General features: G+C 37.7%; 1 protein-coding gene across 1 annotated transcript in view; it reads right to left on the bottom strand.

The window, feature by feature from the left end:
• The window catches only part of RBM44 (RNA binding motif protein 44), a 43952-nt gene extending 17781 nt beyond the window's left edge, over window positions 1-26171 (bottom strand). The window contains exons 1-6 of the mRNA XM_055379877.2: window positions 26095-26171; window positions 3731-3914; window positions 3618-3640; window positions 3156-3240; window positions 1423-1537; window positions 562-690 (exon numbers count right to left, since the gene is read on the bottom strand). Coding sequence (XP_055235852.1) covers window positions 562-690; window positions 1423-1537; window positions 3156-3240; window positions 3618-3637 — 349 coding nt within the window. The 5' untranslated portion in view covers window positions 3638-3640; window positions 3731-3914; window positions 26095-26171. The remainder of the gene's footprint in view (window positions 1-561; window positions 691-1422; window positions 1538-3155; window positions 3241-3617; window positions 3641-3730; window positions 3915-26094) is intronic.
• Window positions 26172-26501: the final 330 nt, after the last annotated feature.

The following is a 26501-nucleotide window of genomic DNA, read 5'->3' as shown; positions in this document are numbered from 1 at the left end:
AAGAAAAATCCATAGAAGATACAGAAAAAATAAGGAAAGGTAGCATAAACTTAACTAGAAATGACAGAAGGGCAATAATCACAGGTACTAGAGAAAATTATAACTATTCTAAGCAATTAAGGACTATCTAAAAATGAAAACATCCCTAAAATTATTGAAATAAGAGAAAGCGAATAGTTTTCATCATTAACACCAATTTGACAAATTAGTACTGGTTGCCTGGTGGTAACTGGGAAGCTGGTCTTATTCACCATGTACCCACGCCTGGAAAGAGGAAAATGATGCCCTGCAGGAGTGCTGATGTTGGCCTAGAGCAAGAGGAAGAATGCGGGTATCTACCTGTTAACTAAATCTTGGATTTAAGCTTTTAGCAGTTTTTTCCTCTTTAAAAAACTGACCTCCAACTGAACAATTTCCTCATTTTTTTTATTTATAAAGAAAAGCCAAAACAGGAATAAAATATTAAAACAACTCAGTTGCCCAACACAACACAGAAGTAGGTAAGCACTATTTTACAAATAATCTAGGTTAGGATTTCTCAGTAAATTCTTGAGAACCAACCTACTGTAAGATCCAAATTCCATCTGTCTTGTTCTATTTGATTTTCTTGTGTTCCTGAGATGTCAACTCCTGTCAGGTTCTCCTTAGCATCAGACCAGTCTTCACTTATCTCTTGGTAATGTCTGCAGTCTAAGACATTAAACACAATGAGCTATGAATGACATATAATGTCCAACACACTGAAAAGTTATCTTAAAACCATGGATGAATCAGTATGATGATGACTACTAGAGTTTTATGTATAAATCTAAAGATAAATATTAGCAAAATAAGAGAACCAAGCAAAAAGATTCTCTGAGAAGAGACTTACAGCAGTCCTTGAATAAAAAGTTGCTTTCAGTCTGAGTGATCTGTTTCTTAGTTTTCCTTTAATTAAAACACTATTCCCAGCTTATTGAAACCCTTAATTTTTGGCATTTTGAACTGTACTTTAGTGAAAAAGACATATTATCTTCATATATGCAATAACATGAAACATCTTTGAAAGAAGCCGCGTTGCAGCCCTTTATTTCATTATAATTAAATTAATAATCTTTTGGAATGATCATAATATCTTTTCATGTGCTAAAAATGCACATAATTTACAGAGATACAAATTAGATACAAGAGAGAATTTTCATACTAAAAACATGAACCAGAAGAATAAGAGTCCATATTATTATTTAGCATTGTCAGCTATATTAGGCAACCTTAAAGATGTCAAGTAGCAATAATAAGAACATACTTGACATTTATAATCAGAATGATGCCTTTCCATCAATTAAGAAAATTTATTTTTATTTAATGAATAAACACTACCAATACTTTAAACCTTATTTTGTTTTCCAGCAACTATACAAGATAACACATTTTTATACTAACCTTTATCATCAAGTTTCAGTTGACTAAAGTCTGCATTTATATCACCATTTTTAAAGTCATCTTTCTTGGGTGATACGTTTTGTGTAGCATGACTATTGTCAGATGATAAACACATCTGAGGATTAAGATAATAAAAACAATAAATAAGGGCAAATAATTATTATGCTCTTACTATGTGACAGGTACTCTTCACTGGCATTATTCAGCCTTTACAGTAATGAGGGCTCTGAAAGGAAAACATTACCAACCTGACCTGACATGTGAGAAAACAGAATCTAAGTAACTTGTTGCTTCATGTTACACAGTTAACAAGAATTACAATTTGAATCCAGTCTGTGTGTAATGACTGTGCTAACACTACTATTTGGCAAAGTGTGGCATACACACATGAGAAGTAATCGAGATAATTTTTGGAGATGTATATATATATATCATATATATACACAAATATTTATCACATTAACCTTTAACAGTTATATATTTAATTTAGCGTATGCTTATGTGTATATTTTATTTACGAGAAGCAATATTTCTTTCCTATATGTAATAGTTATTGTTTACATTTAAATTTATGTAAAAAGGAGAATCATTTAAAGACAAAGTAACATTATAGGTAATACAGGGCTACGGTAAATTGTGAAGATGGTACATGAGTAGCTGAAATTTAGAAACACTATACTGAGTTTCATGAATCACCAGTTAATTTAATGAGACAGGAATTAAAATGTAATCTCAACTTAAAATAAATCTCAACTTAAAATCAATATTGTTTTGTAGCCAAAACCAAGATTATAAAAAACTACGTTATATCTTCATCTTGTTCTTTAAAAAATAATTTATTGTTCTCCCTAAATAAACAGGTTATACCATTCCTACCATTAAATACATAAAAATCTAGTTTTTGACCTGTTAATTCTTTGTGAATAACTGAGATTTTTAAAAAAAGAATTTAACAATGGAATAGACAATGTTAAAGTAATTTACTTTTACTCAATCAAGTATTTCACTTTTAACTTTGGAATTCATCTTGGGGGATTAATATTACTCAAATAAAGAAACCTCAGGGTTAAAACCAAGGTCAGAAAAGCAGACTAAACCCCAGCCTTCGTATTCAATTGCCTTTTTGCTCAATAATAGAATATAACCAATGTTTCCATAACACTTTGTAATTTTCAGAGTGTTCTTACATAGATTAAATCTTCCTTCTTGGTTGTCATCTGACAAACACTTTCTTGCGGGAACAAGAAAGAGTAAGAAAACCTATGACAGGCATTTAAAAATGATTTTCATCATCTCAGTAAAGAAGAAATTATAACTTTTCCCTGTCTAAAATGACTGAATTATTACTTTACCTCATGAGATGAACGTACAAAATGTTAGTTTTAATTGCACTGGCTTCACATGATGATGACACTAAATTATTGTTTGCCCAGGACAGTCCATGTTTATACTGACTGTTGTAGAGAATTACCATTACACTCTTTCAACCTCAAAAGTCTCCTGGTGTGGTGTAAATTATACGGTCACCCTACTCAACATATATGGTTGACATCTGTTTGATCAGGATTCGACATAAATATATCATTATAATCAGTTATATCCCTCAAATGGTAGTACACAAAGTAAGCCAGTTGAGTGAAAAGAAGGATGTCAGGGTTTCTGAAAATTATGATTTACTTTACGTAAACCATACAATTAAAGATTTGCATTGATGAACTTTCAAAGACCCTTACTTGAGAGAGTGTCTTTTTTAGGTTCGAAGAAACATCAACATCATGAGCCCTCTGATCATCTTGTTCAGCATCTGCTTCTGAAAAGCTAAAAAGAACATTTCAGAAGAAATATGATCTAATGTTTGATAACAGAGTAAGGTGACTATAGTTAACTACAATGTATATTTCAAAGTAGCTAAAAGAGAGGACTTGAAATGTTCCTAACACATAGAAATGACAAATACACAAGGTGATGGATATCCTGAATATCAACTTGATTAGTACACATCCTATGCATGCAACAAAATATTACATGTACCCCATACATTTGTACAATATTAAATGTCAAGAAAAAAGATAAACACTTCATTAAAACATTTATCAATGTTCTAAATAGGGAACAAAACAGAAAGTTTAAAGTTAACTGAATTAAGCAATTTTTAGGATCTAATGAATTATAAATCAAATGAAACCATAACTCACACATGTGTTTCTTTTTTCATTAGCTGGAAAGAGAGAAAAGGAAAAAGATCTTTGTTTAAAATGTTTTGTCTAAATGAAGTAAAATTTTTTATTTCTAAAACATATATACATACCCTGGAAGCAAAAGTAGAGAAGGTAGATAATAATTTTGATTCTAGTGACAGTGGGGGCAGCTCTTCCAGTGGTATGCCTTTGTGTATTTTTTCTTTCAAAGTCACATATCTAACTTTTAAGTCCCCCAAAAGAGACAGTAGTGCTGATCCCAATTCCTTCTTAGCAGAATTACTTGATAAATTCCTGTTCAAAAGTTGAGTGCACAAAAGTAAATTATTTAGGCCTAAGTCATCCATTTAACACTAATATTATATTATACACTTGGTTCTTGAACTCCTGGGCTCAAGCAATCCTCCTGTCTCAGCCTCACAAGTTGCTAGGACTACATGTGTGCCACAATGCCCAGCTAATTTGTAAAAAAATGTATTGTAGAGACGGGGGTCCTATTATGTTGCCCACATTGGTCTTGAACTCTTGGCCTTAAGTGATTCTCCTGCCTCAGCTTCCCAAAGTGCTGGGATTACAGGCACAAGCCACCTTGCCCAACCCCACTTGGTTCTAATTTTACTAGAACTCTAAATATTTTCTTTTAAATGCTGAGTAAAAGAAAAAAATGAACCACAGTAAATATGTTTTTCTAAAGGCAGTACAAATAACTCTTGACACATAAGCCAGAGAAAGTGTGGTAGCATGTCATGCAAAAACTCTCTAAGTTCATCCTTACTTGAACTTTATAAAGAAAAAACAAATCTATGTTTTCACTGGATTCATCATGCCAACCATGCACTGTGGTCCCTCCATGAAACTCAAGGGTTCTATTACCCTTAGGCTAACTAACAAACCCAGTAACAATCTACTCCTCATTTTACTCTTCAAAAATGAAAATTAGAGAAACTCTCTAGAATAAACTTAAAGCTAGTGACAAATTTCTAAGAAAAAACAGATTTGAAATTAATAAACACATATTTAATCCTTCCCTATTTTCCATTACAAGTTTGTAAATATCACAAAAATGGCGACGACACATCTGATAGTGAACATTTAAAAGGTGCAGCTCTGCTTTTATGGCTCTCTGCATTATCTTCTGACAGCACATTGATGGCAAATCCTTCTCTGTATCTTTAAAAAGTTGAAATTCCCTTTAAAAATAAAAGGATCAGGTAAGATTCCAAACATTTTTCTACAGTAATAACATGCCTCCAGAAACAGATTTTAAATTTTTTATATTTCCCTGTCAAGTTTAAATCAATTTATACTAAAGATGAAGAGGCTGTAGGAATATATAACAACTTCAGAAAACAAGAAGTTAAAGCTAAATATATTCATTCTAGAGGTCCAGGAAGTAAACAATTCTCAAATTCATACTTTCTTTTACCAAAAAAGGAAGTATGAATTTGAGAATTGTTTATTCTGGAGAATTGCTTATTCTCTGTAAAGTCATTTTGGTAATGACCTTATTTATCCAGAATCAATGGATTTCTTTCAATCTAAATCAAACTTTGGCCAAGATTTTTAAAAGTTATAAGCATTTTGGATGAAAATTATTCTTAAAACATACTATCTTTTTAATAGAAAATAATTTACATATTTCTTAATAATTAAGGATCATTAATATAAGCAAATATTTTGCTGTACTATTATATCAAAAAGCCCCAAATCACTATGTTTCTTTGAGTATTAGTAGTTTTTGGAGGTCTTCCCTTGTTACTAATTGCCACTTCTAGCTATTCTCAATAGTTCTGCTTCTAGAAACCAATAATTTAATTTTATAGAACTGAAACGCCAGATTAAACATGTTAGAAGAATGAGTAATAAGTGAAGGAAAAAGTAAATGACCTCAGAGTATGATAACTAATTTGGCTTCTTAGACCTTCCCTGTTTCTCTCCCTCCCACTTCCTGGTTCTCCACTGTGTTCTGAATTACAAGAGTATCTGATAAATGCAAAGCAAATTATGCAATGAGTTAAAATCAAGATTAAAATGCTCCTGTGAAAGTAGCTATTTACTTCTCCAAATAAATGACATATTCCAAAGGTGCTAGTTTGTTCTGGCCTACAGGTGAATAAAGTGAAAGGAAATGGAAAATTAAATCACTATGGATTTGGGTTGAACAAGATTAGATGCCACGAGTTTCTGAAGAAATTGAGACTGAAATCTCAATAAGTGAAGAGCTTTAATATTCTATATTGTTTTAATATTTATTTGAACGCAAACGGTTGAAACAGATGATTTCTTAAAGTCCATTTTAGCTATTATTCTATATGGGTAAGTAGGCTATACGGAAAGCAAATACTATTTTGATTTTTTCTTCCAGATGTATCTGTAAGCATATATAAATGATGTACCTCTCAGGATGTTTCTTTAGGTCTGTGATACCACATGCTTTTCTTAATTCCAGGAAATCCTGAAAATATGATTTAAAATTAAATTTAAAAAGTTATATCTGAAATTCCAAACTAATAAAATGTACAATTCAATTTCTAATGGATTTTGTGGGAGGAGCTGCCAGGAGAGGAGGATAGAACTGGTGGTAATTTACACATCTTTTTTTTTAATTTACTTTTTAATTTACTCCCTTTTTAATTTACTCCCCTCATCTAGCATCTTCTCACAAAAGCCTTAATTCAACGAACCAAAAACACTTACATTAGCATACACTGTCTCTTTGTAAAGTCTAAATTTTATTATTACTCATATTGATTTTACCTTATTTAGAAAATTTCCATTAGGTTTTAAACTGTCAACTGAGGGAGATTTTCCTGATCCTTTTGTTATAGCCATCTGTGTATCTATACAATCTTCACTGTATGACCAATCTGTACTATAAGCCACACTTTTTTGTTTCTCATTTTGCCATTCATCAGGTCGTTTTTTATTCATCATTGTTATCTCTGTGTTGCTTGATGTAGATACTACAGAAGGTCTTGCACTTGTTGCCCTGCTGGTTGTGAAACAAGCCCTAAAATCAGTGCTAACGTCCACTGTCTGATTAATTGTGACTGTACAACTTGCTGCATCTGTCAATGATTTAGTACACGTTTCTCCTATATTGTGAAAGCATGTTTTCTTTGTGGTACTGCTATGAGCAACTTTTAGGGAAGTATTATCTTCTATTGCCTGATTATCTCTGACTGCGATCTTTGGTAGCATAGCAGAAAAATCTAAGGCTGAGTCAGCGGTGTTTTGTAGGCTTTCATAATATCCACAGGCGGAAATTATTGAATCATCAAAAACAGAGGTCCAGGAAGTTTGACAATCTTTACAGGGTTGGGGTAACGTCTCTAAAGCTTTATCCTGTGGTAATGTGCTAGGATTTTCAAGGTGCAGTAATATTTTGTTCTCAACAATTTTATTTCCACAAAAATCTTTACCTTCATTTATTTGAGATTTCATGTTTTCAGTATAAATTTTCATTTTTAATACTTTTTGAGGGCTCAAGGAACCACTCTTAGATTGAGATTCCTGGTTTCCTGGAGAATTGCTTCTTAGTACACTGCCATCAAATACAGTGTGGTACATTGAACTAGTCTCTTGTTCCTTATACTTTTCATGCTTTAGGTCATGATATTCTCTTAACATAACAGAATTCCGAAATTTGGAGACATGAAGTGACTCTTCTTGTCCATAAACATCAAGTGAATCTAAAGAGATGATAGAACCACTTCCTGAGTTAACACGATTATCTTCTACATTGCTAGCACATTTAACTTCATAACCCGAATTTCCTAATTCAACAACTTCTGGATTAGATATACCTAATGTTTTTGTTTGGTCAAAAGATAAATGGTTACTTATGTATTCTTGTTCTTCCGCACTGTGATATTCCTGCTGTGAGTCTTCATCTGTATCATGCTTTTGTGTATCTTCAGCACTTTCTCTATAATTAGCATCTGAAATATTGTAGAGTCTTTCCAAGCCAACAGTCCTATCTTGATGTTCCAAAATATAAAAAAAAACCTCCTCTTTTTTCTGCACTTCAGGATCTAATTCTGAACTTAAAGGAGTAAGACTTTCCTTCTTTAGTTTTGACTCTGAATAAGGTATAGAATATGTTTTATTCAAGAAAGCATAGTCAGTACTGTCTTCAAGTTCACTTGACTGAAACTGAGTACTCTCTGTGTTAGTATCTTGACTTACTGAAAAAAATGGCTCTAATAAATCCATTTTGTCAATATTGCTGATTTCTTTATTATTAGCTCTTTGCTCTAGTGTTGAAGAATCCCAGTCATCATCAGGAAAAGTCAATTTGACTTCATCACAACCATTGGAGGATAATAACAAATTTTCTTCCTTTGGATTTGAAGGTTTATCTGATTAAAAAAAGGATAAAAACATTAACAGCAACATTATAGAATCTAGACACTAGAAAAACCTTAGACATGATCTGGTTTAAGCTCTTCCCAATGCAGGATTACAATTTACATCATCCATGAAAAATATCCCTTTCAGTAGCAGCTAAAAACTGAACCGTGTCCTCCCAAATGATGCCTTGAAGGCCAGACCCATATGTTGGAAATGGGGACTTGGAGAGGTAATTAGGTTTACATGAGGTCATGAGGGCAAGACCCTAATTATAGGATTAGTGTCCTTTCAAGAAAAGACCAAAAGAGCTTGCCTCCCCCTTCTCTCATGTGAGGACACAGCAAGAAGGCAGCCATCTATAAGCTAGGAAGAGACCCCTCACCAGAACCTGACCATGCTGGCACCTTGATCTCAGACTTCCAGCCTCCAAAACTATGAGAAAATAAGCACCTGTTGTTTAAGCCACTCACTATATGGTATTTTGTTATGGCAGCCTGACCTAAGACAACAGCTAAGATTTTCTTGAATTCTTTCGATGGGAAGAAATTTACTGTTTACAGGGCAGCCACTGTTTGTAAAATGGTCTAATAAGAAACTTTTTTCTTATAAATTTATTTAATAAATCTTTGGGTGCCTCCAGTGCTAGCTCTAGGCACTGTAAAAACAAAGAAAAAGAAGACACAGATGCTGTCCCCAAGTGCTTATAGTTTTCATAGGGTCATAAGATAAGCACACAAAAATGTAATTTTAAAACAGTGCTGACAGAGTTGTGTTGATGGAGCAGGTAAATTTTTGAAAAAAAGGGAAGCAGACTTCAGAAAAACTTTGTATTTAAAAAGTGTTTTGAAACAAAATAGACAAAATTATTTTAGGCAAATCCAACGCAAGTACAATTAGCTGCGTGAAAGAACATGGCATTTTCAGGAAATTGTAAGACTTGTCTGTAGTGAAAGAACTCTTATGAGTGTGACAGGAATTATCAACTGAAAAAGGCCCTTTATGATGTGCTAAGAAGTTTGGCTCTTATTCTAAGGCAACCAAAGACCACTGAAAACTTCATTAAAGGGTAGTCATGTGACTGGAATTGAGTTGTAGTCATTCCTGGCAACAGAAAGACTAACAACTTGAAAGAGGAGAAAAAAGGCAGGTACCAAAACAGAAGTGGGACTAAAGAAGAGACTGGTATGAAAGTTCCACAACTGACATGTCTTGGTGGCCAATTAGAGATGACAGTAAGAGGAAGAGAGAGAGCAGTGGTTTTCAAAAGATTTTTTTTTACTAAGATCATAATCGGAATTACATTTTGGTCATATCATGACCCAGTACACACATACATATATGTATGTGTATAAGTAAAACAAAAATTTTACCCATGTCCAATGTATTCTTGCATTTTCTATTTTATTCTATTCCATTTCTTTAAAAAAAATTCATCACAATCAGCTAAACTGATGTCATGACTTACCAATTGGCCAATAAATACTCACTTAAATATCACTCAAAGATAATGCTTACATGTTTACAACTTGGTACTATAGTTGAATGGGAATATTCAGGGCTAAAGAGATAGGGACTGTGTGAAGAGCAGATTAGAAGGTAGAAGGGAAAAATGAGGAGGACGATGAGGATAACGAGTTCAATTCTGGGCAAGTAGAGTTTGAGGTTAGTAATAAAACACCCAGATGTGAATGTCTGTCCAGTAAGCTGTTATAAATATGTGGTTGGAGATGACAGAGTTGTTTAGGAGTCTTTTATACATTCTAGATACTAATTCTTTGTTTTCTTTTTAACATTTGTAATACAACTGAATTTTCCTAGCTTATTGCTTATCTTTTAATTTTTAAAAATTATTTTAAGAGACAGGGTCTTGCTATGTTGCCTGGGTGCTAGACTTGTATCAAGCAATCTTCCTGCCTCAGCCACCCAAGTAGCTTGCCTGGTTTTAACTTTTTATAGTATCTTGTCATATCAGAATTTTCCAGGTTATTTAGTTAAGTGCATCAGTCTTCTGTAACTTCTAGGTTTTGTGTCTTTGGTCTTCTCTACCAAGTAATTACAAAAATATTCTCCTATAATTTATTCTAATTGTGTGTGGGGGGGGTGGGGGTTAACACTTAGTCTTTTTACACTACACAGAGTATTATTTTCCTCTTTAGCATAAGGTAGGACTCTAACTTAACTTTCTTCCAAAATGGATGGTCAATTGTCCTAATACCATTTGCCAAATAATCCATTGTTTTCCTTCTGAGCTGAAACAACATCTTTATCATATTCTGAAGTCTTCCTGTTTCTGTTTCATGATTTTCTAAGAATTTATTTCTATTTATTCCATTCCATTAACCTATTCTCTTTTTGTATGACTGTATTACTGTTTTAATTATTTTAGTATCACAGGTTATTTTTATATCTGGTAAGTTTTTTCCTGTATTTTAAAATTTATTTTACATTCTCTCCAGTAGATTTTTTTAAGTTTATTTTTGGGGGACCATTTTGAATTGCATAAAATATCCTATTGGAATTTACTGAGATAGAGAACCATTATCATGTCCAATCTCCAGCAGCCTTTCTCTAGATTTCCAACATTTAATGTATGAATACAAAGTATACTATTTATTCCATTAGGGTTCATGACTGACATCTTCATTGTATAACTTTATCACTTTAAAATGACCCTCTTAATCGTCTTACAATGCTTTCTGCATTGATTATGCTCTTTACTACTATCACCCCAAATTTTTAAGTTAATTTGTTTAACTTGTCCATCCTTTTATCCTAAACCTTTCTTTTCTGTTTTAAATATGTCTCATGAACAATGTAGAGTTTTTGTTTTAATCTAGAATATATATATCTTAATAGTTTAAGCTACATACAGTCATAAGCACATAAAGTTTAGTCATCTTGCTTTTTAGACTCTTGCTATTTCTTATTTTCTTTCTGCCATGACCCAAGAAAAATACATTTCAGATTTATGGGAAGAAGAAAACATATACAACTTGGGCAGCAGAAGTCAACCTGCTCACTTTCTGATTATCACCCTGAAGGCAGTTATACCTGTCAGCAGTTCTTGAAAGGCTGGCTGGACAGAAATCCTTTCTTCCTGCTCACTTTCCCTTTCCTAAAGAAAGGTCCAGCCTAGACTGCCCTGATCCACCAAAAATCACCTGAGTCAATTTGGCAAGTTAAAAATATACTGAGTCTTACCACCTTAGAGGGAGGAAGAGTTAAAAAGCAGCAACCTGAAGGGCAAACTGTCTGGCACAACACATTTAACACCCTTCCCCACCAAGAATAAGGGTAAGTGGACTAGACCCTTACCTTTTTGGAGGTTGCCTCCATTACTGTGGTAGCCTTTACCAGATGCTGTCTCCACCACTGCAGTGGCCTGCATCATTCAAAGATATAAAATCTAGAAAAGGTATAAATATTGAACTATTATTATACTTAAAAAGCATAAATTGACAACTACATAAAGGACAGAAAAGATATGTTCTTTTAAAATTTCCAAGGAACATTTTTAAAAACACCAATGCGTTAGGTCACTAAAAGAAGTTTAAATCTAAAAAATAGAGTCTTAAAGACCATAATATCACCCCATTTATGTCGAACCTAGATAAAAAGTTTCCAAGACAATTTGTACACTTACTAAAAACCAATGCCTTGGCAAATCCATACAATGGAAAATCTTTCAGCAACAGAAAGAAATAAACTATTGATATATGTTACCTCATGGGTTAATATCAAAAACTTGCTGAATGAAAGAAGCTAGATAAAAAAGATCACCTATTGCATAATTCCATTTAAGTAAAACGTCCAAAGCAAGAAAACGTATACAGAGAAAGTATATTAGTAGCTGCCTGGGATAGGTGGTGGGAGATGGGAAGAGAGATTAGCTATAAATGGGCATGGGGGATAAAAATGTTCTAAGACGGGTTTATGATGGGATGGTTGCAACACTTGATAAGGTTACTAAAAATCATTGAAATGAGTAAAATATAACTCAACAAAACTGTTTTAAAAAGGTAATAATGATGACTTTTTATTAATACATATTAGATGTACATATTTTGGGGGTACATGCAAGAATTTGGTACATTCATAAAATCAACTCAGGGTAATCGGGATATCCATATAATGACTCTGAACCCAGCTGCCACATGAAGCAGACCAAGCTAATTACTGGTAGGATATTCCAATGGACACATGAAATGATCCCAGAGGCAACAAGCAGAGGGAAGTCCAGCCAACTCACAAAATCATTTTGAGCCTCTGTCCCCTACTTATTGTCACTGTCCATACCCCTAAAAGCTGAGGTATCTACAGCAGAATTCTGGTAATCAAGTGTTACGAAGGTTCCTGATGAATTTGGGGGAAAAAAAGGAATTCATTTTGTTTTAACTCTGAATTATTTCAATCACTGATCCTGAAAAAAATCATCTAAATGTACTGTCTCTGTTCTACAAGGAGAAGATATTAAAAAGCAGATCTCATGTCATGGAGACAAGCCTTGAATCCTGACTTTGCCACTTAGTAAGCTACGTGGACTTTGATAATTAAAATAAATTAATGACAATAAGAATACAGACTACCAAAATCTACGGGACATGGTCAAAGTTACATCCAAAAGAAGTCACAGCTTTAGATGCTTATTATTAAATAAAGCTAGAAATAAACGAATTAAACAGTCAACTCTCAAGAATCTAGGAAAGAACTAAAAATAAGCCAAAAAAGTTTAAAATATAATTAGTTAAGACAAAAACAGAAGTGATCACTTTAAAAATAGTAAAAATGGTAACTAAAATCGCGAGCTATTCTTTTAAAAGACTAATAAAAGTAGGTAAATAACAGGCTGGGCGCAGTGGCTCACGCCTGTAATCCTAGCATTCTGGGAGGCTGAGGTGGGTGGATTGCATGAGCTCAGGAGTTCGAGACTAGGCTGGGTAATGTGGTGAGACCTTGTCTCTACTAAAAATACAAACAATTAGCTGGGTGTGGTGGCATGTGCCTGTAGTCCCAACTACTTGGGAGGCTGAGGCACGAGAATTACTTGAACCCGGCAGATGGAGGTTGCAGTGAGCTGAGATTGCACTAATGCACTCCAGCCTGGGTGACAGCGCGAGACTCCAAAGAAAAAGTAGATAAAAGACAAGACAAATCTCGTTAAGAGAAGACTGAAACAAAAATGAGCATTGAGAAAAGGAGCATTTTAGCAAGCAATAAAGAGGTACTTTTAAAAATTGAGAATGCCATGTATGCCACTGAAGGGTAATTTTACAATTTAACAAAAATAGGCAATTTTCTAGGAAAAGTTTTTTTTTTAAAAAGACTCAGAAGCAGGTGAACAGCATTATCAACCATGAAAAAAAATGAAAAGGCCATCAAAGATACATCTTATATCAATTCCTATCAAACCATGGAGCAAAGAGAAATGGTAGCTGGGCACGGTGGCTCATGCCTGTAACACTAGCACTTTTGGAGGCCAAGGTGGGCAGATTACTTGAGCCCAGGAAGTTTGGGACCAGCCTGGGTAACATGGCAAAACCCCGACTCTACAAAAAATTAAAAAATTAGCCAGGCATGGTGGCTTGCCCCTGTAGTCCCAGCTACTCAGGAGGTTGGGGTGAGACGATTGCTTGAGCCTGGGAGGTTGAGGCACAGTGAGCTATGATCATGCCACTGCACTCCTGTCTGGGCAACTGGAAACCTAGTATTAAGGGGAAAAAAAAGAAACAGTAATTCCTTAAAAATTAACACAAGAAATAAAGCATCGAAGGGATAAGGGAATACTGATTTTTGTGGATATGTATTTGTATGTGAGGAGGAGAGGTTTATACTTTAAATAAGGTAGTCCAGGTGAAACTGAGGGGTTAATTTGATCAGGTCTGCCTGCCCTGCTTGCCTTTGGTAGCTTGCGTCTTGCCATTTTTTTCCTTTTCTTTGGAAGTTGAAGGCTGCAGCAGCTGAAGGCTGTGACATTCAAACTTAACCTTCCCTGGCCACCTTATAGATAATGTTCAAAGGTCACCACAGTAATGGTTGCTTCGGTTTTTCAGAAACTTGGGCCAGCTCCTGTCCAATTCAAACTGGTTGAGACCACAGACCCTTCAACTGGGCCAATGCAAATGCCCGAGAGGTGGCCTTTTGATGCTGGAGGGCCAAAAATGCCACCCTCAGATCCTCCTAAGCATCCTATGAAATGCCATGAACTCTGGCTAGGTTTGTGCAGAATAAACCTGTCACTTCCTTTTTCCTCTGTGCCAATCACCTTTCCCCATGCCTTAGACCACTCTACTTCCCTAACCCATAAATATCCCTAAGCCTTATCTTCTTCAGGGAGGCAGACTCGAGAGCTCTTCTCCCTCCCTCCTCCTTGCTAAATGCCCTTGCAAATAAATCTTTTCTCTTTTGCAAAATTTGTGTTACAGTGATTGATTTACTGTGCATAGGCATAACAGACCTGGACCTGGCCAGTAACAAAGGAATACTTCTCTGATAAGGTGAGACTTGGAAAAATGACTGAAAGAGAAGAAAACCACGCAGATACCTAGCCAGTCAGGATGTGGTAGCTGGGACCACAGTGACTGCAACAGAGGAGATAAAAAGTGATTAGATACTGGATCTACTGAGGTTCAAACCAAGAGGATTTGTTTTTGTTAAAATGAATGCATATTGTAAGAGAAACAGGTTAATTGTGAGATATCTATTTGACATTCAAATGGAGATATAAAGGTCTGGAGATCAGCAAAATTACCTAGAGCTGCATTGACCAGCAGCCACACGTGGCTATTAAACACTTGAAATCTGGTTAATCTGAATTGAGATGTTCTGTAGGTGTAAAACACATACCAGATTTCAGAGACTTAGTATGAAAAACACATATCATTAACATTTTATTTGATTACATGTTGAAATATTTTTTATATATTGTGTTAAATAAAGCATTAAAAATAATTTCACCTCTTTCTGCCTTTTTTTAAAAATAATAAAGGGGCTGGAATATTATCATGAAGGTTTGCCATTTTTGATTTATTCTTCAGTCAAAAAGGTTTTTTTATTTTGTTTTGTTTAAAGAGAAGGGGTTTGCTCTTTTACCCAGGCTGGAGTGCAGTGGCACAATCACAGCTCACTGCAGCCCCGAACTCCTGGGTTAAAGTGATCCTCCCACTTCAGCCTCCTCAGTAGCTGGGATTATAGGCATGAGCCACTGTATGTGGCTACTAGAAAATTTAAAATCACATATATTGCTTCTATGATGGTGCTACTGAATAGCGCTGACCTAGTTAGTGATACAAATTCGGGAATCATCAGAATACAGATTTAAATCTATGAACTTGAATGTAATTACCTACTGCTTGAATATAGAAACAGGCAGAGAAGAGACTCAAGAATTAGGCGCTGAGGCATTCCAAAGTTGAAAAAGGTTGAAGAGATAAAGAGGAACCAACAAAGGAGAGTAAGAAGGAGCAATATGTGTGGTAGGAGAAAGACCAATAGATGCAGACATGGAATATTGAAAGATGCCTGTCTGGAGTAGACTTACAAGTAAAACAAAGAACTAGAGACACTGAGTATACACATTTCATTCAAATTTTTTGCTGTAAAGGGAAACAAAGAAAGGAGACAGTCGGGGGGTCAAGAAAAAAGTTTAAAAAATAATTAGAACCAAGAAAAAGATTAAACAAAATGATAAACTCAGGAAAATTATTTCAAACAAAGAGGTAATAGACCTAATGCATAAAGTACTCCTGCAAACTAGTAATATACCAAAAGAAAAGTATATGAAAGTTATGTTTGGACAATTCATAAGACTTGAAAGAGTCAACTATATTAAAAAATATATAGACTAGTTACTGTCAAAAATGTAAATTAAAATGGATGGATTCTTGATTATCAAATTGGTAGAGGCTGATCATACATTGTATTATTAAGGGTCATGAAATGGACATTCATATATAATCAGAATTGAAATTCTTCCAACCTTCTGAAAGATGATTTGGCAGTGTTGGGTACATATTCCTTGACCTAGAAATGCTTTTTCTAGGACTATTCCTATGGAAGAAAGCTGACATATATGTTTGATGATATGCACAATTATGTTCCCTGAAGAATTATTTTTTAGTAACAAATTTTAAAACAGCCAAGGGGATTGCATCAAAAAGTATAGCATTTTAATATAATGGAATACCTATCATGCAGCTTACAAAAACAAAAGAGGTAGATCTTTATTTATAATATGGAAAATGTTTATAAAATACTGGGGATTTCTAGAAGCAGTTTCCTTTATAAGACTCCAGTTGAACTTATTTTAGACCTTTTCACTGTATCTGTCACATCTCTTACCTTGCTTCTGTATTTTTCCATCCTTTTGTCTCCCCATGCTTCAGTCTGGATAGTTTAACCTTCCATTTCACGAATTCTTTCTATAGTTCTAACTAATTTTGATGTGAAACCCATCCACTGAGTTCCTAATTTACCTGAAATTTTTAGTTCTAGAATTTTTACCTAGTTTTTTTTTTTCTGTTATGCTTTTTTTGTGGGGAGAGGGTGAGGGGACAGGGCCTTGCTCTGTCACCCAGGCTGGAGTGCAGTGGGGCGATCATGGCTCACTGCAGTCTTGACCTCCCAGGCTCAAGTGATCCTCTCACCTCAGCTTCCCTAGTAGCTAGGACTACAGGTGCAAGCCACCATGCCCAGCTAATCTTTGTATTTTTTTGTAGAGATGGGATTTTGCCATCTCTGGCTGGTCTCGAACTCCTGGTCTCAAGTGATCCGCCCGCCTCAGCCTCCCAAAGTGCCAGGATTGCAGGCCTGAGCCACTGCACTCGGCCCTGTAATGCCATTTTTAATGTATGATTTGTAGTAAAACTTTTAACATTGGCTGTTTTCTCCTGAAAGACAGTAAATATAGTTATTTTGCAGTCTGTATTTAGTAACTCCAGTAACTGGAATCTCTGTGGATCTGTTTGTATTGTCTATTATTGTTTTCTGACTCATTATGTCTTGTCATTTTGGATGTCTGGTGATGTTTTAATTATGCTCTAGAACTATATTTGATAAGTTGTATATATAAATAATTTGAACCTAAAAATGATGTTATTGTCCCTCAGAGAGAACTTGTTTGCTACTTCTAGGTGCCATAGGGAATTAGTAATCTGGAATCTCTTTACTCTAACTGAAATTTGAGATATTCTAGGCTACCCAGAAAAGTATAGTCTGAGGAAGGCTGGTTTACTTTAATTGTAAGGCACAGCCCTCTGGGATCCTAAGCACACTGGATCCCAAGCCAAATAATCTATTCCTTGGGTCTCACCTCTGATCACCCGAAAGACTCTGACTTTTGTCCTCTTACTGCCCTAAGGCTGTCAAAAGCACAGCCTATCCTCTCAAATCATTTCTTCTAAATTTGCAAATATTTTCAGGGCAAAAGTTGTTTGTAATGCTAGGCTTACTTCTTAAGGTTCCCATTCTTTTGCAAGTTGTGACCTGGTAACTTCTTATCTGACTAGTTCTCAGATGCTTTTGAGAAGATTTTAAAAAATATTTTTCCAGGACTGGGCGCAGTGGCTCAGGCCTGTAATCTCAGCACTTTGGGAAGCCAAGGTGGCAGATCACTTAAAGTCAGGAGTTTGAGACCAGCCTGGCCAACATGGTGAAACTCCGTCTCTACTAAAAATATAAAAAATTAGCCAGGTGTGGTGGCAGGTGCCTGTAATCTCAGCTACTAGGGAGGCTGAGGCAGGAGAATCACTTGAACCTGGGAGGTAGAGGTTGCAGTGAGCCAAGATTGCACCACTGCACTCCATCCTGGGCAACTGAGCGAGACTCCATCTCAATTTTTTTTTTTCCCTAGGTGTTTAAATTGCCTTCAGTGAATAAGAGGCCTGAATTACTTAGCCTGTCATTATCCTTATTATTAAAAACTTAAATGAAGTTCTTACATGACAGAAGTGAAATCTCTTGATTTAAAGACAAACTATTAAAATGATACGTTTAGCTACTTATAAATGAAAATATACAGTTTTAGAGAATTTATGAAAAAGATAACAATCTTATAAAATTGAGAAATATTAAAAAGTAGATATTGTGGCAGTGACAGTGGGACTTACTAAACTCCCCGCACCACCCCCCTACCCATTTTCAAAACTCCTTGCCAGGTGGGCAACTTCTGAGCAGAATGCTCTGGGTAGAAGAAATATACATTAAGGTCAAGGCATGGGATAACTTCATCAGTCTGTAACTACAAATACACATATTAGTGTTTGACAAGTCTCAAGGGGGAGTCCCCCTGCAGATTTCTGGAGCTTTTCTTTTATATATCTCCTTTCTCTCAGGAACACTGTCCTGCAATTTCTAACGCCTTAGCCTTTCTGAACTCCAATCTCTGTCTCAACTCAGGGAGACCTCTGCTTTGCTTGAAGTCCTTGTTCTTTTTCCATGGTCTGCAATGTGCTTCCAGGCAGGAAGCCAGGCTATCATCATAGGACTCACGCTGGGTGTTTCCTTTCTCTCAGAAATCACAGTCCTACACTGTGTCATATAACAATTTTCTCATACAGGTTCTATTTTAAGTAACTAGAAAAAGCAGGAATATTAAGCCCAAAGAAAGTAGGATGGAAATAATAAAAGAGAAGTAAACAAAATAGATGAATAGATAAAAGTTAATAGAACCAGAAATTGTTTCTTTAAAAAGACTGACAAGATTTATAACCCTTCTTATCCCTTTCTTAGACTTATCTAAGAAAAAGAGACAACACAAAATACCAATGTCATGAATAGTAAAGGAACATTATTATGGGATCTACAGCCATTAAAATTACAGAGGATATAATAAACAACTTTATCTGCCAAATTCTACAACTCAGGTGGACAAACTTCCTTGAAAACCACCTTCCAAAATGAATACAAGAAGAAATAAATAAGGCTGATGTCAAGAAGAGTATTTCCTAGGTTGTCTTCTAAGATTTTTATAGTTTATGGTCTTACTTTTTTGTTGTTGTTTTAATTTTTTTGAGACAGGGTCTTGTTCTGTCACCCAGGCTGAAGTAAAGTGGTGCCATCAGAGCTCACTGCAGCCTTGACCTCCCAGGCTCAAGTGATCCTCCCACCTTAGCACTCCCCCACCTACCCCCTTGAGTAGCTGGGACTACAGGTGCACAACACCATGCCTGGCTAATTTTAAAATTTTCTGTAGAGACAGGGTCTCCCTATGTTGTCCAGGCGGGTCTCAAACTCCTGGGCCCAAGCAATCCTCCCGCCTTGGCCTCACAAAGTGCTAGGGTTACAGGCCTGAGCCACTGCACCTGGCCTCGAGGTCTTACATTTAAATCTTTGATTCATTTTCAGTTAATTTTTGTATATGGTGAAAGGTAGAGGTCTATCTCCAATCTTCTGCATATGACTAATGACTAGACAGTTATTCCAGCACCATTTATTGAATAAGGGAGTCCTTCTCCCATTGCTTTGGCTATTCAGGCTCTTTCTTGGTTCCATATGAATTTAGAATAGTTTTTTCTAATTGTGTGAAAAATAATATTGGTAGTTTCATAGGAATAGTGTTGAATCTGTAGATTGATTTGGGGAGTATGGCCATTTTTACAATATTTATTCTTTTTATCCATGAGCATGGAATGTTTTTCCATTTATTTGTGTTGTCTGACTTCTTTCAGCAGTGCTTTACAGTACTCCTTGTAGAGATCTTTCACCTCCCTGGTAAGCTGTATTCCTAGGCATTTCATTTTCTTTGTGACTATTGTAAGTGGTATTATGTTCTTGATTTCACTCTCAGCCTTGTCATTGTTGGCGTATATAAACGCTACTGGTTTTTATACATTGATATATCCTGAAACTTTGCAGAAGGTGTTTATCAGATCTAGGAGCTTTTAGGCAGAGACTATGGGGTTTTCTAGGTATAGAATCATAGAGTCTGCAGGGACAGTTTGACTTCCTCTCTTCCTATTTGGATGCCTTTTATTTCTTTCTCTTGCTCGATTGCTCTGGCGAGGACTTCCAGTATTACAATGAATAAGAGTGGTGAAAGTGAGCATCCTTGTCTTGTTCCAGTTCTCAGGAGGAATAGTTCGAGCTTCTGCCCATTCAGTATAATGTTGGCTGTCGGTTTGCCTTGGCAAAGAATGTGTAAGTCCCCAAAACCAATTGCAGAAAAAAAAAAAGACAAGTGGAACCTAATTAAACTAAAGAGCTTATGCACAGCAAAAGACACTATCAACAGAGTAAACAGACAACCTATAGAATGGGGGAAGATATTTGCAAACTATGCATCTGCTACCTATAGATTCTGGCCTAATATCCACAATCTATAGGGAATTGAAACAAATCAACAAGTGAAAAACAAACAACTTTATTAAAAAATGGGCAAAGGACATAAACAGACACGTCGCAAGAGAAAACATGAGCAGCTAACAAATATAAAAAAATGTTCAGCATCACTAATCATCAGAGAAATGCAAATCAAAACCACAATGTAATTAATACCATCTCACACCAGCCAGAATGGCTATTATCAAGAAGTCAAAAAACAACAGATGCTGGCAAGGCTGTGGAGAAAGGGGAACTGTTGGTGGGAATGTAAATTAGTCCAACTACTGTGGAAAACATTCTGGAGATTTCTCAACTTAAAACAGAGCTACCATTTGACCCAGCAATCCTATTACTAGTTATATACCCACAGGAAAATAAATCATTCAACCAAAAAGACACATGCACTTGTACATTCATCACTGTGCTATTCACAATAGCAAAGACATAGAATCAACCCAGGTGCCCATCAATAGTAGACCAGGTAAAGAAAATGTGGTATTGGTCAGGCGTGGTGGCACACGCCTATAATCCCAGCTCTTTGGGAGGCCGAAGAGGGTGGATCGCCTGAGGTCAGGAGTTTGAGACCAGCCTGGCCAACACGGTGAAACCCTGTCTCTACTAAAAATACAGAAATTAGCTGGGCATGGTGGCACACGCTTGTAGTCCCACCTACTTGGGAGGCTGGGGCAGAACCCCAGAGGTTGCAGTCAGCTGAGATTGCGCCACTGTACCCCAGCCTGGCTGACAAAGCAAGACTCTGTCTCAAAAAAAAGAAAAAAGAAAAAAAAGGTCTAAGGCATATTCAATAAATGGTACTGGCACGAGTATATTTCCACTATCTAGAGTTTTACCTAGAGGGAAAAATTGCCTGGACCCACACCTTACACCACAGTACAAGTGAGATGAATCATATTTTTAAATGTGAAAACCAAATTTATAATGCTTCTCAAAACACAACAATATATTCATGACTTTGGAATAGGCAAAGATTTCTTAGAACACAAAAGGTGTTAATTTAAAAGTTGTTGATAGGGATTCAGCAAAATTAAGAAACTTCTCCTCATCAAAAGACATTACTTAAAAAATGGAAACACAAGCCAAAGACTGGAATAAAGTATTCACAATCCATATATCCAAAAGAAGACGCTTATTCAGATTACATAAATAACTTGTACAAATAGATGTTTTAAATTGCTTATAGGTATGAAAACATGCTCAACATCATTAGTCATCAGGGAAATGCAAATTTAAACAACCACGGTACCACTTCACATTCATTAGAATGGCTTAAAATTTGTGTGTGTGTGTGTGTGTGTGTGAGAGAGAGAGAGTATGTGTGTGTGTGTGTGTCTCGCTCTGTCACCCAGAGACAGAGAGACTGCGTGTGTGTGTGTGTGTCTCGCTCTGTCGCCCAGGCTGGAGTGCAGTGGTGTGATCTTGGCTCACTGCAACCCCTACCTCCCAGGTCAAAGTGATTCTCCTGCTTCAGCCTCCTTTGTAGCTGGCACTACAGGTGCACACCACCACACACAGCTAATTTTTGTATTTTTAGTACAGATGGGGTTTCACCATGTTGGCCAGGTTGGTCTTGAACTCCTGACCTCAAGTGATCCACCCGCCTCGGCCTCCCAAAGTGCTGGGATTACAGGCATGAGCCAGTGCACCTGGCCAAAATGGCTTTTAAAAAGAGTGCTAACACCAGATATTGGTGAGGATGTGGACAAACTAGAATTCTTATACATTGCTTGAGGGAATACAAATTGTTAAAACCATTTGGAAACCGGGCAATTTCTAATGGTGTTAAATACATGTCTACCCTATTACCAAGCAATTACATTTCCAGTTTCAGGGATGAATACCTTTCTTTGGAGAATCACTCTTTAATATATTATTCAGTAATGACTGAGCCTGTTTTCTAAGTTATATGTTAAGTGTTGAGGACAGAGAGGTGATCAGTCACTGGCTCTATGAAGCACAACAGGCATACAATTTCGAAAAGGGGGATGGATGCACATAAATCTTCTATAAATTTAGAGTACGTTTTCCCAAACTTACCTGATATAAGAATCACTTGGGGCACTCATTAAAAATATAGATTCAACAGCCTAATTTGGGGCCCAGAAATAATACTCGAGGACAACAGTCCACAACCTTTTTGGTACCAGACACCGGTTTTGTGGAAGATAATTTTTCCACGGACCAGAGGATTGGAGGTAGGGTAGTGGCTTCGAGCTGAAACTGTTCCACCTCAGATCATCAGGCATTAGTTAGATTCTCATAGGTAGCACGAAACCTAGATCCCTCACATGCACAGTTCACAACAGGGTTTGAGTTCCTATGAGAATCTAGTGCTGCTGCTGATCTGACAGGAAGCAGAGCTCAGGCTGGGGGTTGGGAACCCTTGCCCTAAGTAATTCCTACAATCTGGATATTTTGAGAAACACAAGGTGGTATGGGAAACATACAAGACTTAACCTAGTCTAAGGATTAGTGAAGGCTTTTCAGAGAGTTACTTAACCTCAGATCTGAATGATGAGTAAGAGTTAGCCATTGGGGGTAGGACTCATTTAGTATTGATTTTGACTGAAAGCATAAAATGTAACATGCTCAAAAAGATATTTGGAGTTTTTCAAACTGCTAGTTGTTTTTAAAAAGCAATTAATTTTATGTTCAAATCCTTGCTAGAAAAAAGGAAAAAAAGCAATTAAAAACTAAAATTCTGACCAAGAAAAATATAACCTATACCTACTTTGGGATTTACAAAGTTAAATAACACAATTGGGGTTAAATAAGACAGTTATGTAGACAATAATTGTATAGCATGGTTGCATTAATAAAGGTAAGGAAAAACTTATCAAAAAAGTAAATGATGGTCAAGTAGGGGCTAGCCAGGCTAAGAAGAAGCAGAGAAGGGCATAGAGCATCCCAATTTAAGAGGACAAATATGGAATGGCTCCAAGTTAAGAGTCGTTCCTTCTTCTTAGATTATAAGATAACTAGAGTTATTATGTATAAAAATGAACTGGTCTGGCCAGGTGCGGTGGCTCACACCTGTAATCCCAGCACTTTAGGAGGCCGAGGCAGGCGGCTCACTTGAGCTCAGGAGTTCCAGACCAGCCTAGGCAACATGTTGAAACCCCTGTTTCTAACAAAAATACAAGAAATTAGTTGGGCATGGTGGTGTGAGCCTGTGTTCCCAGCTACTTGGGAAGCTGAAGTGGGAGGATCACTTGAGCCCAGGAGATGGAGGTTGCAGCGGGCCAACATAATTCAAATACATATATATTTGATACATTTGATTGTTCAAAATATTGTGTGTATATATTTAAGTCAGGGTCTCACGCTGTTGCCCAGGCTGGAGGCTGGAGTGCTGTGGTAGCAACACAGCTCACAGCAGTCTCAACGTCCCTGGGTTCAGGTGATCCTCCCACCTCAGCCTCCCAAATGGCTGAACTATAGGCATGCACCACCATGCCTGGATAACTTTTTTGTAGAGACAGGGCTTCACCATGCTGCCCAGGATGGTCCCCTAGCCCAAGGGATCCACCTACCTCAGCCTTCTAAAGTGTTGGGATTACAGGCATAAACCACTGCACTCAGCCCGCTCTTCATATTCTTAAAAAGTATTGAGAACCCCGGCTGGGCGCAGTAGCTCACGCCTGTAATCCCAACACTTTGGGAGGCTGAGGTGGGTGGATTACTTGAGGTCAGGAGTTTGAGACTAGCCTGGCCAACATGGTGAAAACCCGTCTCTACTAAAAATAGAGTGGGCGTGGTAGTGGGTGCCTGTAATCCCAGCTACTCAGGAGGCTGAGCCAGGAGAATCACTTGAACCTGGGAGGCGGAGGTTGCAGTGAGCCGAGATCATGCCATTGCACTCGAGCCTGGGCAACAAGAGTGAAACTCCGTCTCAAAAAAAAAAAAAAGTATTGAGAGTCCCAAGGAGTATTTTTTTTATTTGGGTAATATCCATCAATACTTACCATATTAGAAATTAAAGCAACATTTTCAAATATTTATTAATTTATTCATAGAAAATACATTCATTACTTAAGTAAAATTTTAAATTAAAAACATATTTTCAAAAAATTGGTGAGAAAAGCAACACTATCTCAAGCTGGATTCTCATTCACATCTGATTCTACACTCAAATCTGCATTTAATGAAATCTGCAGTGTGTTGCAAGCTTCATTCTTAAATATGAAGACAAGCAAAGTTAAAAACGTTTGCCAAAGAGAAAATTTTAGTATAACAGAAGTACTTGCAGATCATGTATGTGATAGAGGTCTATCATCTAGAATATAGAAAAAACTCTTACAACTGAACAATAAAAAGGCAAACAACCCAATATTAAGAATGAGCAAATGACTTGACAAAGAGGATATACAAATGGCCAATAAACACATGAAAATATGCTCAATTTATCAAGAGTCATGAAGGAAATGCAAATGAAAACCAAAAGATATCACTTCACACCCACTAGGATGACAATAACAATAACAATAACAATAACAGTGTTGAGCAGGTCATGGAGAAATCAGAACCCTCATCCATTGCCGATGGGAATGTAACATGGAGCAGCCACTCTGGAGAAGTCTGGCACTTCCTCAGAAAGTTAAACACAAGACAACCACATGATCCAGCAATTCCACTCCTAGGTACATGCCCATTTTTATTATTTTCTTTGAGTTCTCACTTACCAAACTATTTCCTCCAGTGCACCAAACTCCAGGGAATGGTACCGCCAGAACTCAGCCAGAAATCACAGGACTCGCCCTTGACACCTCCCTTATCCCTGAGGTCTTGTCAATTTTAACTCCTGACTCTCACAGCTATGCAGACAATCAACCTTACATCTGGCCAGAATAATCTTTCTAAAATGCTTATCGAATCAGTTACGCTCCTGCTTAAAACTCAGCAACGGACTGTCACTGTTTTCAGACAGATTAAAATCTGAATAAGTCCTGTAAAACCCTACAACGGTCCGGGCTCTGTGTTAGCCTTGGCACTTGGTGTCTTCCAGATACACCCTCCTTTCCATTTCCTTAAAAAGTCAGGCCCTGGCCGGGCGCGGTGGCTCACGCCTGTAATCCCAGCACTCTGGAAGGCTGAGGCGGGATGATCACGAGGTCAGGAGATAGAGACCGAGATCGAGACCATCCCGGCTAACACGGTGAAACCCCGTCTCTACTAAAAAAATGCAAAAAGTCAGGCCCTGTGCGTTCTCTCGCCTGCCCACCCCCCACCCCACCTTGAATTCACGCTCAACTTCAGATCGCATCTTAAATACGCGCTTCTTAGGGAAACCGTCCGGGCACCTCACACTAGGTCAGGAGCTGGCGCCGTCCTCCAGGGCGTCCTACGCGTGGGTCAGGGGCACACACGCCTGAGTACGGAACGAACTTCACGTCCCCCTCTCGCCAGAGTCCCCGCCCCGCAGCAGAGGCTCCATCAGTCTCCACGGCAAGAATAAGCATATGTGCGAATTTCTAGCTTTCCCCGGGGACATAACCAAGTTTGGGAGACCGGCCCCGCGACTTCGTTCGAGAACGACTTTCGCGGTGTCGGCGCCCGCTATGAGGGCGCCGGAACTCCAGTGCCGCCCAAGGAACGCGCCAGTCCCCCGCCCGCCTCGCTGGCCTCGCCTACACCGCCGTTCGGGGTCCCCGCGTGCTTCAGCGGGACGGGCCTCGCCGCCGGGACCGGCCACACGCGGGGTTCGCCAACCCCAGCCGCTCAAGCCCATGGCCTCGCCCTCGCCGGCTTCGCCGCCCGACCTGCCGCCCCGCGTCTCTGTCCGTCGCACCTCGGATCCGCTAGATAGCCGCCGCCGCTGCCGCCTCCACGGGCCAGCGCCCCGCTCTCCGCAGCCGCCTCCGAGCCAGTGGCGCCACCAGAGCAGCCGCGGCGCCTGTTGGGTAACGATCACCAGCGGCCCGCCCACCGCCTGTCGGGCAGTGTGAAAAGTGCGGCACTGTGATTGGCCCAGCCTGTGGGCGCGAAAGCGCGGGAAGGAGGCCGCCTGCTTGAATGTTGCACGACGTAGAAGAGATTGTGGGCGTCTGTCTTGGAGCGCAGAGCGGCCCCCAAGACTTTCCCGGTTTGCTGCCTGAAACCCTCGTCTGGACCGCGCAGCTCTGCAAAGCCACCATATGAAAATACTTGGAAGCGCTGCTTCTGCCAGCGGAGGCCAGACTGCCCCTCGCTTGGGTC

This window comes from Gorilla gorilla, chromosome 11, assembly GCF_029281585.2.
Source record: "Gorilla gorilla gorilla isolate KB3781 chromosome 11, NHGRI_mGorGor1-v2.1_pri, whole genome shotgun sequence".
Taxonomy (NCBI): Eukaryota; Metazoa; Chordata; class Mammalia; order Primates; family Hominidae; genus Gorilla; species Gorilla gorilla.
This window is presented reverse-complemented; position numbering and strand designations above follow the sequence as displayed.